At 37.6% G+C, this 20356-nt stretch overlaps 1 protein-coding gene across 1 annotated transcript in view; it reads right to left on the bottom strand.

Moving 5' to 3' along the window:
• Nucleotides 1–20356, bottom strand: part of rorab (RAR-related orphan receptor A, paralog b) — a 49252-nt gene that overhangs the window by 14530 nt on the left and 14366 nt on the right. Inside the window, exon 2 of the mRNA XM_039662690.2 lies at nucleotides 5162–5191. Coding sequence (XP_039518624.2) covers nucleotides 5162–5191 — 30 coding nt within the window. The remainder of the gene's footprint in view (nucleotides 1–5161; nucleotides 5192–20356) is intronic.

The raw sequence follows: 20356 nt of genomic DNA, 5'->3' as shown, positions 1-20356 counted from the left end.
GCATGACAGCAGTGTGAGGATGGGGTTCTGTTGTGAGAGACACTCTGACAGAGAAATGCATCCCTCTGCAATCCTGAACACAAGCCCTCACTGGGCTAGGTTTAACTTCAGCAGACATGCTAATACATGCTCCCAGCTGCTGCTTGTTTGCTTGGTGTCTCCAACACAAAAATCAAGACATGCACACATACAAATACAAATGTGAAAATGCCTGCAGTGACACTCTCACACCAAAATCTCTTATTTAAAGCTGCAGTCCGTAGCTTTTTTGGGGTTAAAATGATCCGAAATAGATATTTAAACAAATACATAACCAGCCAGTGTTCAAAACTGCTTGCCGTAGCTCGATTCAAAGCGGGAAGCCTGGAATAATGTTTTTAATTTCAAGTGGTACTGGTGGATTTCCGCGGGAGATTCGAGCATGTCTTTGCATCATTACGTCACATCTGTACACATAAAGAAGAAGTCTCGGCTAGTATTAGCTATATTGCGTGCGAGGATGTTGAAGGTGGAGATTTATAGCTTGTTCTCACAGCACTTGATATAATTTGATGGTGGATCCAGAAAGGTTCAAATGACAATCACCAGTGACAACAGATTCACCCGCTGCAAACAACTTCGGAGTGGCTAACGTTTAACAGGAAAAAAAAGAGATTGCAACCGGATCCATGCGAAAACAAGGATATATATCGGAAGGACATTACATTTTACATTTGAGAACAAAGTATAATTTGTACGGTTTTGCGTGATATGATAACTTATAAGCGTTTTTTAGATTCAATCAGCGCGATTTACTGCAATGTCAGAACCAGAACAAAAGTGGATGTTTCTTAATAGTTCAGATGACATTTTCCGGTGAAAATTCTTATGTTGGTCATACTTCCAAAAACAATAATCTGTGATTCTGAATGCCAGTATCCTCACAGACTCCTCAAACATTGTGTTCATCCACGCTGTGCCGTGTCGAGGGTGTTGAAGTACAACTCACATAAACTTGATAACTCCGTGAATGACTGCAATTGCAGATTACAAACAGAGATGGCGACAAAGAGGGGAAAACGCCAGACTGCAGCTTTAAGAACCACCAAATACATCTGAATGCAATATGCAAATAAGCTTGGGCATAGTACAGCGCATAAATTCGTTCTAACGTTTCACTTTTTTTTTTTTAAGTAGAACTTTGCTTTCGGTATTTTCAAAGTACACAAGGGACATCTCAGCCAGAAAAGGGGATTTCAAATCATTCAGTACATAAACAGGAAATCTCTGCTGGTAAACCACAGAAGCATCCCACTAGAGTGCAATTATTTTTTTGAGCACCTTCTCTCACCTTGACCAACATTGTCATGTAGGCAAAACCTTTCAGCATGAAACCAATATATAAGAAATGACTCTCTCCTGTTTCCTTTAACACCTACATTAGTTTACAAAGGGCATGTAGAGCACATCAATTAATAAAAGAACAGAATTTACATTTATAATGTAATTTTTAAAATATTTTTTACATAAAATATTTGATATTTATTATAATAGAAATAATACAATAAATTATAATTTATGAAAAATAACAAACTGTATTATATATATATATATATATATATATACAAACCCAATTCCATAAAAGTTGGGACACTGTACAAATTGTGAATAAAAACAGAATGCAATGATGTGGAAGTTTCAAATTTCAATATTATATTTAGAATACAACATAGATGACATATTCCCTCATATCAAATAAATTTCATGGCATCAACACATCTTAAAAAAGTTGGGACAAGGCCATTTTTACCACTGTGTGGCATCCCCTCTTCTTTTAATAACAGTCTGCAAACGTCTGGGGACTGAGGAGACAAGTTGCTCAAGTTTAGGAATAGGAATGTTGTCCCATTCTTGTCTAATAAAGGCTTCTAGCTGCTCAACTGTCTTAGGTCTTCTTTGTTGCATCTTCCTCTTAATGATGAGCCAAATGTTTTCTATGGGTGAAAGATCTGGACTGCAGGCTGGCCATTTCAGTACCCGGATCCTTCTTCTACGCAGCCATGATGTTGTAATTGATGCAGTATGTGGTTTGGCATTGTCTTGTTGGAAAATACAAGGTCTTCCCTGAAAGAGACGATGTCTGGATGGGAGCATATGTTGTTCTAGAACTTGGATATACCTTTCAGCATTGATGGTGCCTTTCCAGATGTGGAAGCTGCCCATGCCACACGCACTCATGCAACCCCATACCATCAGAGATGCAGGCTTCTGAACTGAGCGCTGATAACAACTTGGGTTGTCCTTGTCCTCTTTAGTCCGGATGACATGGCGTCCCAGTTTTCCAAAAAGAACTTCAAATTTTGATTCGTCTGACCACAGAACAGTTTTCCACTTTGCTAGAGTCCACTTTAAATGAGCCTTGGCCCAGAGAAAACGCCTGCGATTCTGGTTCCCGTTTAGATATGGTTTCTTTTTTGACCTATAGAGCTTTAGCCGGCAACGGTGAATGGCACGGTGGATTGTGTTCACTGACAATGTTTTCTAGAAGTATTCTTGAGCCCATGTTGCGATTTCCATTACAGTAGCATTCCTGTGTGTGATGCAGTGCCGTCTAAGGGCCCGAAGATCACGGGCATTCAGTATGGTTTTCCGGCCTTGACCCTTATGCACAGAGACTGTTCCAGATTCTCTGAATCTTTGGATGATATTATGCACTGTTGATGATGATAACTTCAAACTCTTTGCAATTTTTCTCTGAGAAACTCCTTTCTGATATTGCTCCACTATTTTTTGCCTCAGCATTGGGGGAATTGGTGATCCTCTGCCCATCTTGACATCTGAGAGACACTGCCACTCTGAGAGGCTCTTTTTATACCCAATCATGTTGCCAATTGACCTAATAAGTTGCAAATTGGTCCTCCAGCTGTTCCTTATATGTACATTTAAATTTTCTGGCCTCTTATTGCTACCTGTCCCAACTTTTTTGGAATTTGTAGCTCTCATGAAATCCAAAAGGAGCCAATATTTGGCATGGCAATTCAAAATGTCTCACTTTCAACATTTGATATGTCATCTATGTTGTATTCTAAATATAATATTGAAATTTGAAACTTCCACATCATTGCATTCTGTTTTTATTCACAATTTGTACAGTGTCCCAACTTTTATGGAATTGGGTTTGTATATATATTAGAGGTGGGCATAGATTTTTTTTTTTTTAAATCTAGATTCATTTTGAAATTAATCTAGATTAAAATGGCTCATTTGAATTCTACCAAAGGCGTATGCTATACCCAAATAAATAACCTCGCAGGTAATTTGTAATTAGACCTAAATATGTTTTATACAAGATTTAACACTGGAATGTTCATATTATTATAAATAATGAGAGTAATCATAATTATTTTATTCTATTGTCAACCCTAGTTTTAAACAGCACGCAATAATAACTAAATCAGTTTTTTTGTTGTTGTTGTTGATGTTTTTTTCATAAAGTTTTCTTGTGTAATTCTAAACTCATTTGATCTACTTTTCTTCTATGTAACACGAAATGAATTATTTTGTAGAGTCCGGGAAGCTCTTTTTCTTACAATACAAATAAATACAGAGGGATAAAATATCTGATGAATGCATAATGCATAGCCTAATACAGAAATCAGCTGCTTGAATGACAATTGCTGATGTTATTGGATTTTTTTAAGGTGAGATTCTCAATTAATTCAGTTAACGGATGCTCTGAAATCACTTCATACGTTTTCTGTATCCGATCTTGAAAAGACCAGGTGTACTGTAAATGCCCTCCGAAACTCCGATCACTAAAACCACATCAGAAGGTAGTCTTGGCCACATTCCAGACGAAACTGGACATGTGTAAATGCATCTGGTTGTTGAAACCACATATGTAAATGTTACTACTCCCAAAAATGCTAAAAAATAAGAGTGTGAGAGCGTGTTATAGGCCATATGTCATGTTATTTTAGTCAGATATGACGGCGCTACTGCGACACGCATCACCTCAGATGAGCAGCTGAGCGCCTATCAAGCCAGCGCCGCAATCTACGACAAATCAAAATGAAAGTAAGTCGCAGACACTTAACACTACCATCTTCATAAAAAATGTAAAGAAACTAATGATCTTACCAGGTCCACTATGATCTTACTCTCTCTTATTGCTGTCTTTGCTGATTTTGAAATTAGCCGATGATCGAAATGCAGCTCATATCTGTTGTTTTCGGTGACGTGCACTTCATTAAATCAGCATATACTAGCGTGGGGGAATTGAAGATCGGATTTATATCCGATCTGAGAAAACGCATGAAGTGGCCAGGTGTAAACAGCCCCCTAGATGTGGCACGGCGCTGCGCTTCTCGTTCGGTGTGCGACCTCGTTTATGGATGTGTATTTCCCTCATATTAAATATAAAATGCATCTCTGATATTTTCCTAATGTCTGGATATACAGACATTTCAATATATTGGTTTTAAATGGCCCTTACAGTGCAATTCGACTACATCTGCGCTAAAATATCAAAGTGAAAGTCATCATAGCTTGTGTGGTATAGTCAGCTCCCAACTCAACTGTGAGAATAGATTAATGGCGATATTTTTTTTTATCGCCCGACAAGAGTCTTACGTTAACGCCGATAACGGCCCACCCCTAATATATATACACATAAACATGTTTGTGTTTGAGTGTATGTTGCATAAAAGAGAGAGATTGTACATGTAACCATGGTGTGGGGTAAGAGGAGGTGAGAAAAATCAGTTACACCACTGACAAACTGGTAAACACAACTTTAAGAAACGGCTACACATATATCTCACAAATGATCTTATAGGATGTGCAACAATTACTAAATAAAACCTTACTGAAAAGCGATGGGCGTTGGTGGTAGAACAATTTTTTAAACCAGCATTTATTATCACGTCATCTGATCGGTCTATTCTTGAAGATCAAAGCATGCATTTTCACTTTCTCACATTAACCCAAAAAATCTGATTTAACCGAAGTGAGATGGATGTCAAAGTGGGTGTCAACGTTCTCCATTTCTTGAATGCTCAAGAAGTTTGTCTTCTCCTCACTTCAAATTTTCCCAGAGCATTTGGCCTTGCATGCAAATAGAAAATGTCACAGAAGCATCTGAGGCCACAGGAATTTGCACTTACATGAAAACTATACTTACACGTGTGCGTTTTCTTTGCTGAGGACACATCTGAAAAAGACAAGAAATAAAATGCATATTAAACTGGGCATATAGTTTGGGCATATAATAATATATATATATATATATATATATATATATATATATATATATTTATACATAGTTATAGTTATATATAAAGTGATTTTTGTGATTTTTTGGAAGAGACCTGAAGTCAGTCTGTAATCCCAAGTCATCACAGGCCCTGGCTTACGCTTTTACATTCAGGGCAACTCAGGCCAGCGCAGTCAATCACTATTAATCCATCCACTCCCTTTAATCAGGGCTATTGTACTACAGCCAGCTCTATTGAGATGTAAAGTGTCCATCTGAGAGAAATACAATCTGTCATGACTAGTAATACTGTTGAAACAAGATACAAGTGGTAAATGGCAACTGCCAATCAACAAAGCATTAACCAGTTATTTGTGCCAAATTAATTTCCATCTGCTTGTAAATTATACTCAGTAATAAGAGTTCATGTCCAACTCACAGCATGAGGAAAATGAGATAACCAATAAATTGCATGTTAAATATTGCAGTTTAGATGCTCTCACTGTGATTACACTGGCTGGGTTAACAAAAGTTTTTAAACTTAGGGCATTTAGAAACAAAGCTTGCTTCTTGCCAACTGTAATCAATCTTATATGTGATGGTTATTGAAATAAAATAGATAAAAAAACATACTCGCTTCAGACACTCCAAAGCTGAGGTGGACATACACCATAAAGTGTGCACTGAACAAAAGAGGATTTTGAAAAATACCTCATCTACAGCGGATGTGCCATTTATTACAGACAGCTTGCAGCCGTCTACACTAGATTTGACGAAGCGACCATTTTCGTGTCAGAAGTAGTGCGAGTGCCGGAAGAACGTCAAAAATAGAATGGGACATCAGTTGGTACTGAACATACCCAGTACTCTCTTACCGGTAATGCAAAAATGCAGCTATTATCACACTTTAAAATTTCAGTACAGACTTGGTGCCGAAGTACTGGAAATCTAGACAACCATAGAAGACATATTAAGGTGGTAAATTATGTGCACTTTCATATGTTAGACTTAAGCTTATTTTTTAAGAACGTATTTTATCACAGATGTGAAAGTGATAATGTTGAAAACCTCAAGTAGAAGTATTAAAATGTGCATTGTTTGTAAAATGACTGTAGGATCTTAAGAGGGAGATTATCATGACTTGATGCTGAAACTGCCAGTAAATTCATTAAAATGATGAGAAGAGCTTTCTCTTTTCTTAGCTCTTTTTCATGTGTTATTTTCAGCTGGACTAGAACAAACGATGTGGCTTAGAGCAGGCGCATTCATTACTCCTCTCTAGCTGAAAATCAGAATGACGAAAAGAGTGAATCTGACAGCAAACCTTTATTCATCAATCTATTTATGAAATTAAACTGAAGAGACATGAAAAAAACAAGCCCACTTTGTATCCTTTTATTCACAAAGCCAAGTAATAAGGGGCTTCAGATCTGATGATACTCAGCAGGGAAATGACAGTGAATCTCCAGTCGTTGTTTTTTTCCATCCATTTCTAATTGGTTTAACTCCTTGGTCTCAGTCGCAAAAAGCCTACCCCCAAGTGTCTTTGTGTCTGTCTGTTCATACAGTGTGGCTTCTATGAACAGAGAGCATGTTTTTGTGGATGTGGATGAAAAACAAATGGCTGAAGAGGATTAGACCGCAATAACACTGAAACAGTATGAATAGCAAAGATCAGATGGATGACTCTTAGTCATATCCTGTAAAATTTACTTTGTAAATTAAAGTTTTTTGTGCAGTGAGTTTTTATTTTTGCTGTTTAGCTTGATAAAAACCTGTGGTTTGTTATGTCAGTCTCTCCAACTATATTGTATATTGTCAATCTTATAAGTCAGTTGGTGTGTTTGTGGTCAATTAGTGTGTATAGGATATATATATATATATATATATATATATATATATATACACACACACACACACAAACACACATTTCACCATAGACCATAGTACTCACTGCATAATTAATTATACTAAAATATAACACCTGCACACCAGCTGGGAGAACATAACCCCCTGCGTTTAAAATGTGTGTCAGTTGGCAGGATGCAGGCCATATTGGGTTATTAAATTTAAAATGTCTTTTAGGAAAGAAAGTGTGCTTTCAATATTTTTGAGAGATTCGTCAGACCTGAATGACACAGAAACTGCTCACTTGGTGATTTTCTCAATCCCTTTAAACCGGACACTGAGAGGATGGACAACATCCAATAATGTGTGCAATAAAGCTTGTTTACACAGTCGTTTAACAATGTAAAAAGATCATCAGTTATACCCTTACACAATTAATAAAGTGTTAGCATTGATGATGACTGCTTTACTGATGTTGTACTGAAACAAACATATGTCCTCTTCAGGTCAAACCCTTGGGTCTGATTGTTAATTCACTTATTTTATCAAAGCCAAATTTGGTACTAATGTGATTTTGAGTTATGCAGAGTTGAATGGGTTCATGAAAGGATGGAGTTGCACTTTAAATGGAAACAGATATCAATCTTCAGGTGAGCTGACCATATTGGGAGTTGGTTAGGGATGCGAGTACACCCCATCCCATCCCCCCCCCCAAACTGATGAAGTATTTATAGCACTCAAAGCACAAAATCCACGATAAGAAGGTTCTTCAATCAAAAACATGATCCACAAAGATTCATTCCCTGAACAAACACAAATCCCAAAATCCCAAAACCTTCTCCCTCATTCGCTGAAATTATACAGCTCTACAACCTAAGCTGCTTACCAATGTATGAATGGACAAACTGACAAAATATTTGTATAAAATTAAAGGTGCATTGCGCAACATTTCATGTTAAAAATGCCCGTTTTTCTAACCCATACACATGCTTAAACAATTGCCTGATGGGCTGAATGAGCCCCTCTCTGATCACTGCGATCACTGACTCTATAATCATGTATAGTAAAATAAATAAGGGGGATTCAAGACAGAATTTAAGACTGCGCGTGACGTCATGCGCGTTCACGCTCACCTGGCAATGTCTGGCAGGTTTGTGTATTCACCGCCATTCTCCGTATCAGCGAAGACAACTCGAGCGACACAACTTTAGCCAACTTTCCACAAAAGTAAAAGATGGATTCAAAGAGACTGGCATGTAGTTCATTTCAAAACCCGACGGAAACTCATAAGTCAAACACGTAAGACAAAGAAAATAAATCTTTCGTCTAGTGCCAGGCGTCGGTCAACATCGGGAAGGCTTTCAACAAATGGAGAGATCACCGGTCTGCTCTAGGGCTCAAATGGGATCCTATACAAATTAATAACTTATATTGTTCATGAACGTGTTTTCATAATAATACAATCATAAGTGAATACAGTAACCACATAAAACAGTTCAACATGTAGATAGATGGAAACAAAAAACGTTTTCTACCACCCCAGTTTTCCCCTCACACATAAGTTTGTAATTTACTTAGATGCCTTTCCTTTCATATATTTAAAATGACTTGTTGTAGATTTATAACTTTATTACCTCTGAAGACATTATGACTGTAACAAAAGATTTGCTGATGCTCCTTTGGCTATGAACAGCTCGTGCAAGCGTGCGTGTGGTCCATGAGCGTGCACACCTCTGGTTGCAGTTTTGCTTGTCGCCAGAGGGGGTGTAGTTCTGCAAAAACTCAGAGACTTGCGCAACGCACCTTTAATACTTACAAATATAATTTATAAAGTATATATATATATATATATATATATATATATATATATACACACACACACACTTATAGTATATATATATATATAAACTACTGTTCAAAAGTATGGTGTCGGTTCATGTATTACTGAATTTTCAGTATTATTACTCCAGTCGTCAGTGTCGAATGATCCAACACAAATACTTCTAATATGCTGATTTGGTCCCAAAGAATTATTTCTTATTTTCATCAGTGTTAAAAACAGTAGTTCTACTTAATATTTCTTTAAAGTTCAAAAGAACAATGTGGCGAGCAGGACAAGGTCCTTGTTACAGTGTTGTTATTAATTAACTATGCTTACTATATAGTTAGGGCAGGATTAGGTTTGGTTTAGTTGCATGTAATTAGGCAAAAGTTATAGTTATAACTATAGTAACAAGGACACATGTCAAATAAAGTTTTACCCAACATTCTTCTATTTTTTATATAATTATTAGGCATATAGTATTCATGACATTTGTTATTTATTGAGAGAGCATTTCTTCAAATTAACACATTAAGACTTCCCATAGTAGTCTATTTTTCAGAATAGCAGAATATAAAGAAAACCATGAGAAGAAAACATTGTCACTATCAAATTCTGTTTGTTTGCGGGACAACTTTAAACTTTTATTTTTTTGTAATGATACTAAAGGTATTGCAAGGGTCAAAGGGTTCAAATGGACGCTAATGCTTACAGGACTTGTTTTTCTTACACGTGGTCTTTTAGACAATGAGGTAAGGAATGCAGGCCATAAAGTTGTTACAACTCACTCATTCCTCTCCTCTTCATACACTTTTGAACTCTGTTTGACCATTTCAGTCCTTCATAATGGGATAGTTCACCGGATGAAAGGAAAAGAAGATATTTTGAAGAGTGTCTCTATTGATTTTCCATACTATAAAAGTCAGTGGGGCCCATCAACTGTTTGGATACACATTCTTCAAAATATTTGGAACTTGAGAGTGAGTAAATGATGACAGAACTTTCATTTTTGGGTGAACTATGCTTTTAAACCCTTAACCGTGTTGTGAATGTCAGTTACACTGGTGACAGGTATTCTCTCTTCAAAATTCTCAGGTTTAAAGATCACACTGATATCCATGACAAGCTTAACACTCACACAGCTCTAGCTCTGCACACTCTTTGGGGCACTATAAACACCTGAATCAATCAACGTCAAACAAAATTGATGCAGCATCAAATAAATGTTATTAAACTAATATTACAGACTCTGGAATCTGATTGGAGACATGTTGAAGTCGTTGTTAAATGCAGATAAACATATATTTGTAACTGCATATATATATATTAATGTTCCAAGTTTCTAATTTGTTTGGAAAGTGTAAACAAAAGCTAGGCTAATGAACTATATTACTTTGCGGAAGAATTATTTACTCAGATAACTGATATCAATAAATGTAATTTACTATTATAGCCTACAAGATGAATTCATTATGAATTATTTAAATTATTTAATTATTTAATAAAATAAGAAACTGATTCGTACTGCACAAGCACACTTCCAATTTATAGGGCAACTAAATGGGCACAAATGTGACAAAACAGACAATTTAAAATCTAATTTGTTTATGTTTTGTCAGATATCATCGCGTTACAGTGTGCAGTCCATGTTTGTGTCTTTCATTTAACAAATGAATGAAAGACTGAAACAACCATGTATGGAGCTCTGTGGACGGATTTCTACGGAAGCACTGAACCACAACGAAAAAGAAAAAAAAGAAAAAAAAAAAAAAATCGAACATTTTGAGATTAAAATCGAAACATTTTGAGAATAAAGTCAAAACATTTTGAGAATAAAGTCAAAACATTACATATAATGTAATACAGATAATACAGTCTTCCATAGAAGACATTTTAAACCCTTTCACATCATTCTGTATCCAATCATTTGGCCGGATCCCTCAGATTTAATAACGTGGTTGAGAAGAGATTCTCTGATATGATTTTAAAGTGCTTTGAGTGTAGGCCTAGTAGACTTATACGTGCCTGCCTGCCTGATTCATTCATTCATTCATTCATCTGGATATCTCCATCCAGTCTGAAAAGTGTTTTCCTATAGGCTAAAGTCTACTCCAGCACAGTATATTTTATAATGTCTTACATGGTAGCCTAATGCTGGTAGATTGGTAACTGTTTAATTTCCTTTTGTTGAAACAAAAGACACAAACACACACAAAACACACACACACACACAGTGTGAAACATTCGCTATACACCATTATGAATGACTGTGTGTGCGGCAATGTAAAACAATGGCAGTCACACACACGGAAGCTTCTACAGAAAACTGTTTTCTCGTACTCTCTACATTTTTCGACTTTAATCTCCAACTGCAGTTTATATTTAAAAAAAAAAAAACTTAAGACAAAATTGTTCATCTTTTACTGCCAATTATTTATTTTATTTATATCATATTAATTAAAATTAATAATATATTCATATTTTTAAATTCATATAATTATTATATAGTACACTATATATATATATATATATATAATTCTTTTAAACAGCATCAGATGTAGTCAGATATTTTCTTTTAGCTGCCTTCTTAAATGTTCGATGAAGCAGCAGTTTATTCCAGGCTTATAAATGCTTTTAATTTCATGATAATTTTCAAAATGATCTCTTAACTCTTCAGAAGAGAAGTAAATTGTGCTGTCTCTCTTGCGAGAAGTGAATCAAACTGATGCTCTCCATGTTTCGTGTGATTGGCTGTCACAATTTTAGGTGCACACACTTCAAAGTTAAACTCTGGATCAAACCTGAACTAACAGAGAACATTTATACCGAACTTTTTGAGACCGCTGAACCTGATCTAAACCAAGTTGGATTCATCTGGATAAGTCAACTCTAAACCTACTCTGAAACTCAACTAGCTTCGTGCAACAGGCCACTTAACTATCATTCAAGTAACTAAAGCAAAATGTGGAGTTTATATAACAACAAAGTAACCTCTGTTGCTTGATGTTGTTGTCAAAGCAAATGTTGTGGTCTTTTTATGGAATATTGCAGTGTTTATAATACATGATTTATCTGACTGTGCACATCATTTTTTTAAAATTCAAATAATCTTGTAATCTTTAATTAAAGTAACTTCCCCTCCCTCTTGCAGCATTATCTGTTCTCCTCTCGGATGCCGTGTTTATTCGCACAAGGGCGGGACAACCTGTCCCTCACATGACATCACAGCAATAGCAAACCACAACGATCTGACAATCCAATTAATTCCCCATCATGTCCCGTCCAACATTTTTTCCAGGATATTCGTCACAATAGGGAAGACCACAACTTCCGTTATAAGCTGACTTTAGAATATTAAGCATCAGTCATGTTCAAGAAGTTTCACATTATGTTTAATCGCATTTCCAGTCCATTTTCTCTTTCTCTCTTTCACATCCTTCACACCACTATTTCTTTTGTATTTTTCCATCAGTCTATTTCTGGCTGACAGGCTTACAAGAGATGATGATCGCATTTACGTAATAGATACACACAAGAGCACAGACACACACCCACAGAGATCCAGACAGCACTTACACAAACACTCCCACTGTGCATTACAGCACAGCACTAAGATTATGCCAAATTGGGTTAGTAGAGCAGTACTGTGTTACACAGAACAACAAATGCACACTGAGGAGGTACGAGAAGACAAGAAAGAAGATAAAGGGAGGGGAATGAGTGGTCATGTAGTGGACTGCCAACACCAGCTCAGTTGATTGCTTATGACCAGCTCTGCATGATAATCTCTGCAAGGAAAAAGCATGTTGATGTTCCCCTGCCGTGCGTAATGAGGGGGCTATCAGCTCCTACTGCGGAGAGGAAAATAACGGTTATGCACCAAAGGGAGGGAGAGAGTGAGAGATCACATGAAGAGATCATGGAGAGTGTATGTTAGCAGCAGGATAACAGAGCTTAAACCTCCAAAGGGATTAATAAAATCTGGTTTCCAGGGACTCTGGGATATTTGAATTTAAAGGTTTAACCGTGCACAACAGACAGACAACTTGAAAATATTTTTCAGTATTTTTTTTCACATGTTTGTCCAAAAATTTTGTCCCAAAAAAAAAAAAAAAAACACTAGAGGAAGTGCTACCATTTTGCATTTTTCAAATTTATATTAATCTATAGAAACTGTAGTTTCTCAAACTGTCAGACAGGTTGCTCATGTCACATCTACGTCGTCAAGCTCAGTTGGCTTTATGCCCAGCTGCACTACTTCCTGAACTTCAGCCAGCTTCTTGTGTCCTGTCTGCCATTATTGGCCAAATTGATTAATTCAGGTGTGTCTGATTATTGTTGCCATGACAACTCAGTTCAGGCACACCTGGATTAATCAATTTGGCCAATAATTGCAGACAGGAAACAAGGAGCTGGCTGAAGTTCAGGAAGTAGTGCAGCTGGGCATAAAGCCCGTTTGAGCCTGCGCAGTGGGCTTGGCAATCAGGAAGTGAGTGCTTCTAATTGACTTCACTTTCCTCCGTTGAAGTCTATGAGGTCGCTGTGTCCATTGCGTTCAACACAACTGTAGCTTTCATCACCACAACGGAAGGCTTGCCTCTCCATTTAGTCGATTGGACAGTGTAAAAAAACGCTATGACGTCTGCTGCTTTTTCCGCTCGGGGTAACTTTTTTTCAACTGCAAAAACGCGAGGCGCAGCAGGCGGTAAAACACATGGCACCTGGGGCGCATAAACAGCGCGCAGAACTCTCACTGCCATAGGAAAACAATTTAAAAAAGGCGCCTCTCACTGCAAAAAAAACGTGTTTGGTGTGATCGAGGCCATGCTCATGTAATAACTACATCATTTGATATACAGTAAATATAAGAAAAAAACTCATTTGGGGACATACCTAAAACTGCATACATTAAGCAGTGAAAGCATGAGTGACACTTGCGATGTCAGCTTGCAGTGCCCCGTACACTGTTAAAACAATGATTACAATATCATCATAGACAATACATGTCACACACCCCTATGCACAAAGAATGAATGGCTTCTCTCGAGACTCCCGTGCTAGTTTGCGGTTAATGATATGCTAAAGCTCGCCGGCACGTTGACGTGATTGGTTAAAAGGTAGTTTGTGACGTCAGAAACACCAGTGATTTCAAAACACGTTTTTGAGACTGTCTTTGGTTCACTGCAGTTTTAAAGGTGACATATGGGGCCGTTCACATATCGCGCCTAAAAACGCGTAGAAAACGCTAGGCGCACGCGTTCTCCTTTTTCCAAAGAAGCGCTAGGGCGGTTGCACTCCGGAGGCGTCTGTCGTTGCTAAGCAACCATCAGCTGCGCTCTCCATTACATGAAGGAAATTTCAGCAATGGATTTCCACCACCGAAAAACCCTTGCTGTAACTCTGTTACAAGATTTATTTACTCATAAAAGTAAAAAAAAAATCGCCGCAGTGTTTGGGTGCACCCCATACTACAAAAACGCAAGAACCATGGGGAATTTCACCAGCTGATTCAGGAACTCCGCCTGGACAATGGGAGGTCCAAAGCCTATTTCAGAGTGGACAAGGAAGAGGTAACAAAAATGGCGAGGAAGCTGATTGGTTGGTTCGTGTCACGTGACCTACGGTGCGCTTGCGGCATTCTGAAAAGTTGAGATGTTTTTATCTCGATGCGGCGCGGACGCGCCTGGAAAAAACGAGCGCGTCGCACCGCGACCGCGTCGCTTCCATTATGAGCGCGCATACCGCGCGCCTACATTTGAAATAACGAACTTGAGCGCGCAAAAGACGCGATATGTGAACCGGCCCTATGCCCGTTTTACAAGATGTGAATCTATGGTGTCCCCAGAATGTGTCTGTGAAATTTAGCTCAAAATTAACCAACAGATCATTAATTATAGCTTGTCAAATGTGCCCCATTGTGGGTGTGAGCAAAAACACTTCGATTTTGTGTGGGTCCCTTAAAATGCAAATAAGCTGCTGATCCCCGCCTCCATTCAGAAAGTCGGCCGATCAGATACAATAATAAAACACTCAAATAATCTCACTCATACGAAATCTCAGAAATAACCAGTACTGGTTATTGAGATTTTTGGAGATTATTGGAGTGCAGCCACAGAGAGACTCAAAAAGTTGCAACAAGAGGTTGCAACTTTTAGACGCACCTGGATGGTTCGGAATGGTTAGTAGATACATTTATGTAGTTCTTGTGTAGTTACATTGAGTTATCGGTTTCTTGGGTTTGCATGCTTTGCTCGACCTTTTGCCCTTGCATTAGAACTGGTTACACCGCTTTCGCTTGCGAAACCAAATAGCGGCGCTGTGTGTGGAAACAAGCAGGTTAAGGGTGATAATATCCCCTATACTTCATAGTATATAGTAAGATCCCCTATACGTTAGAAGGAGAGTAAAATCTGATCGGCTTATTTTTTGACAAGCTTGCAGAGAAATGCTTACCAAAACACGGTTTCACGTTTTCAAGTCAGATTTTCATGTTACCTTTAAAGAGAAAATACTCAGCAATGGTGTTGACTTATGAATTTGCACATGGTTTGTCTTAATACCATATTAAATAAATAAATAAAATTAAAAAGTTGATTTTCACCACAGGGGGACATTAATAAAGACAAAGCTGATTGTAAATGTTCTGTATTATTCTCTGTTAACTAGCCTTGGGCCTTTAATTATTGACCGACAAAGTGTAGAATAAGAAATATGTATTCTTCATTTTATGTCTCTTAATTATAAATGTTTCAAAATACTCTAACATCCTGTTCATTTCCAGACTTAATTAATTTTGAAATCCCATATTTTCACAATGATTTCAGACTTTTGGCCCCCAATGTGTATATGCTGAAACTAGGAGCAATTGCTGTTCTTTCAATAATCTGTTCATAAAACCATCTGCTACTGTACAGATGCATAGTGGGTAGATGCCAGTATAGATTCTTATGTAATATGGTGCTTTTATGAATCACCCACGAGATGTCACTCTCAACGGCACTAAAAGACTTGATCACATTTCACAGCATGAGAAAAAGGTCATGTCATTAGCTTTATGAAGACTATCGCCCCCTCATGGCACATAAAATGAATGCATGTGATGATCAAGTAATCTCAAATCAATCTCAGAATCCACCAACCATTGAACAGTATTATGATTCAACAGGCGAATCAAAATGGGGAAAACATCAGCATTTATATGTAAAACCTGTTGTATTCTTTCTTATTAAGAATATCCCCTATCGATAATGTATTTCTATCCAAGTAATAAAAAAAGAGTGCAGGAGGAGAGGCGGTGAGAGAAATAGCAGATGCGACTACAAAAGAGAGAGAGAGAGAGAGTAAAATACACTTTGAATATAGACTTTATATAATCCCAATCACTAAGGATTAGCTTCATCTTACATAAACCCATGGCTCGGCTCTCTCCTCCCTCCCATCCAGATGCTGCATCTGTCAAATTACTCATTTCCGCCACTGCCAGGTTTCCACTAACATCTCCTCTCCCGACAACAAGTCAGTAAAAAAAATTAAACATTAAATGTCATAAAATGTAACTGTAAGAATCCATTTTAATTAATTCCTGACATTTGCTAGTTTGCCATAAAACAAACAAACAAAAAAAAAAAACAATGTACACTGACGCATATTATTATATTATTAATAGCACCCACCAGTGGCACTAAATTGCTTTAGAGTGAGATACCATATAAATAATCAGAGTTTCCCCCACAAAAGGGAAGTGGTGTGACAGAGTAGCTATGCATTTGAGTCACCAAATCACATACACACTTACGACAGCCAGCCATAACATTACAATTCAAGTAGACACCTAACAGTGACAGACATGATGATGAAGCATCTTTAAGAGCTGTTCTGCTTAAACGCACTTGAATGATGTTTATTTGACAAACTAGTTGGTGAAGGTGGAAGCATACGTGTTTATAACTGCAGCGAGACAGAGCCGGTAGATTCAGTCCTATTGGCTGCATGTGTTTAACAGGATGGAGAATGAGATTAATGGAAAAAAGTAATGGCCTTATTGACCTAATCGCCGTTTTAAAATTCCACATTGGTCGCACTCTGGATGCAGATTTCCCTGGGCTACAGTCATGTGTCTGCTTCCAACAGCACCGCTCTCTCTCACAAACTCAAAATTAATCAAAGATCGCTCATCAGCACAAAACCCTTTTGATTTAGATGTTATCTCATAGTAAGCTCACGCTTTTCATTCAAAGATAAATACAATCGCCTGATGAAATTACAGATTTGCATGTTTAAACTGATGCGCTGGTTGGGACAACTGGTTTGCCCTGTTTGGATGTTACTAAAGTCATGCCTAAAACACTATTTTCACTCGCATTTTCTGTGTTAGTGTAAGCGCAGAGAGAAAGAGAATGAGAGCGAGAAGTGAAAGAGAAGGGGAAATGGGTGACATACATGAGATAGACATACATTTACTAACTGGATATTTGTGTTACAAGGGCAAGAGGTGAGGTACATGGGGAAGTTGTTGGTAAGGTTTTTCATTTAAACAAATTGTCCACTTAAAGATTATTTAAGATACTTATTTTTAGCAAGTATGCATTAAATTGATAAAAAGTGACAAAGACTTTTACATTGTTTTTTGTATGATTTGTTTTTTATAAAATTATGAAGTAATTCATAATTCTGAACTTTCTATTCATCAAATAAATCTGCGATATACTGCAAGTTTGACAGTTTGCACAAAAATATAATTCAGCACAATTCTTTTCAACATTATTAATAATACTGTAAATGTTTCTTGAGCACCAAAACTGCATATTAGAATGATTTCTGATGGATCATGTGACACAGAAGACTGGATTAATATTCACAGGGAAAAAAATTACTTCACCATTACAAATTTAAAAAAAAGAAAAGGGGCGGGGCTACATAAGATCTGCATTGTTCAATAAACTGTATATTTTTTCTTGGGCAAGGACAAACCAAGAACACGAGAACAGAACATACAGAACATTTATCCAAAAATGAACAAGTACTTCTCTACGGTTACTGTGGTTAAAGTACAACTGCAACAAGAAGGTTTGTGGTAACAACCCAGACGATGGTATAAATAACCAGTTCTGCTACTGCATAAGTCATTGAGTTACATAACTGGTTAAGGGTGCTTTCAAACCTGGCTCATTTAGGGTGTATTAACACCAGGAAAGTCCGATAGTTCACTTGCTTTGGTCCGGACCAAATAAAATTATTATTATTATTATTATTATTTTGGTGCGGTTCGCTTTCACACTGCTCTTTTTGCAAGTGAACCAACATTTGTAAACAAAACCACACGTGTGCTAAGGTCGTCCATTCATTGGACAAGGATTATCAAGTAGGGAAATCAGGAAGTGCAAAAAAGGCTCAGCATAGAGATATTTCGTACTGCAATATTTGAAGAGTTCAGATGCAAAAGCCTCTAAATGCCATTTGAAATTTTCTTCTTTAATGATGATTTTTATCAAACTTGTATATTTAAGTTCAGTAATTTCACTTGCCATTTAAGTGAAATTACTGAACTTAAATATACAAGTTTGATAAAAAATCATCATTAAAGAAGAAAATTTCAAATGGCATTTAGAGGCTTTTGCATCTGAACTCTTCATTTGTTCTTTTACTAATTTTTGGTTATTCTGTTCAAACGCAATATGAAGAAACTAATGAGTATCATATGATACAATGTCATCTATACAATGTTGTAATTCGGATTTTGAGAAGACGACGATGTGCTGCAAGACGGTTCCGGTGGAGATAACATGCTCTCATGTGCGCCTACCATGGCATGCTGACAGTGGCACGGCGCAGAAGACGGATAAGGTATAAAGTTTTCATTCATAGAGAATGTAGTAGGCTACAACAGATCACTTTCCCATAACGCAACTCCGACTACGGATGCCTTTTAACTTGTAGGCTTAGTGCTTTCTTGCAATTGGGTCGGTTCATGTTCACACCGTAAACGAACCGTACCAGAGTTCGTTTGGAACCGTACCGAGACCACCTCTTCAGCTGGGTCTCGGTTTGGTTGTTTGGTCCGCACCCGAGTTCGATTGCTGTATTCACACCTGCCCAAAAGGTCCGCACCAAGGGGGTAAACAAACTAGAGTTCGATTCAATCGAACCGAACAAGGCAGGTGTGAATACACCCTTAGTTCGGTTAAATCACACTACAGTCCGTTTTCCCCCTTGATGCAGTTTGAATACAGCAAATCGCACTCGGATGGGCACCAAAAACGGATCAAACAAGTGTACCGAGACCTCCTTAAAGAGGTGGTCTCGGTACGCTTTCAAACGAACTCTGGAGCGGTTTCGTTTCTGGTGAGAACGTGATCCGACCTCGAACAGACCCAACTGCAAAAGAACTGCACATTTTTGGACTAAACCAGCTGCCGTAGTCAAACAAAATTAATATTTAGATTGTCAGTAGCCCTCCCTTAATATTAAGCCATGACTGACTTTCCGCATTCTGCACTCTCACTCTCATCATAAAAACTGAAGTTGTCCGCACTGCACAGTGAATCTCTCATTTATTTATGAGGGGATTTGCGAAAGGATAAAGCTTGTGCGGATTCTGAACATACATTGTGAGCGAATTCTCCGCATGTCTGCCAGATTTTCCTCCTCTTTGTTTACTTCCAGGAGTTGTTGGAATTTTCCCACACCTTAATTCTGACCAAAGTGCAGTTGTGGAAATATGTTCAAGAGACATCTGGCCAACGAGTGATGTGGATGTTGTCACGTGACTACATTTTAGTTTGTTTCATCAACCCATCAACTGATTCGGACCAGAGCAATCAGTGTAGTGTGAAAAGGAACCAAAACCCCTGAAAATGATAAAGTATAATTTTTCGCCCTTAGTCCGGACCAAATGAACCGAACTACAGATGTGAAAGCACCCTAAATATTCATGCCTTTAAGAGCCCTTTCTACCTTGTTTGGTGACAGATGAAATTTGGTCGGGCGAAAAGAGGTATAGTCTCTGTCCGGATCAAACTGAACAAAGGTTTGGTTCATTTTTTAGTGTGAAAGCATTTCTGTATGGTTCGGAGTTTCAGACCTTTTACAGGAAGTTCCGGTGGTTCCATCATAGCCAAAAAAACAGAAGGTGGCAGAAAAATGAGCCTGCCAGCGACGATAAAATGTTTGCACAATGAGGACGTTCATTTTTGCGAATTTTAACTATAGCCTTGTGTATAGTTGGTGCTGCAGGTAATTATGGCATAAAATAACTATATAGTTGCAGTGATATGAGTCTGTTCATTCTTGTTGTCAAAATTACCCGCCAAATTAACAAACACGATGACGTCATGCACATCCATTTACAAAACTAATCAAAGTCAAGATGCAGCCCACATACTGTAGATGATGACGACAGGACGCAAGTATGTCACGTAAAGTTCTTTAGTGCGCTCGCATAGTTGCATTGTGAA

Source organism: Pimephales promelas, chromosome 1, assembly GCF_988280905.1.
Source record: "Pimephales promelas chromosome 1, fPimPro1.hap1.1, whole genome shotgun sequence".
Taxonomy (NCBI): Eukaryota; Metazoa; Chordata; class Actinopteri; order Cypriniformes; family Leuciscidae; genus Pimephales; species Pimephales promelas.
Note: the sequence above shows the minus strand (reverse complement) of the source record. Positions and strands in the feature narration are given on the sequence as shown.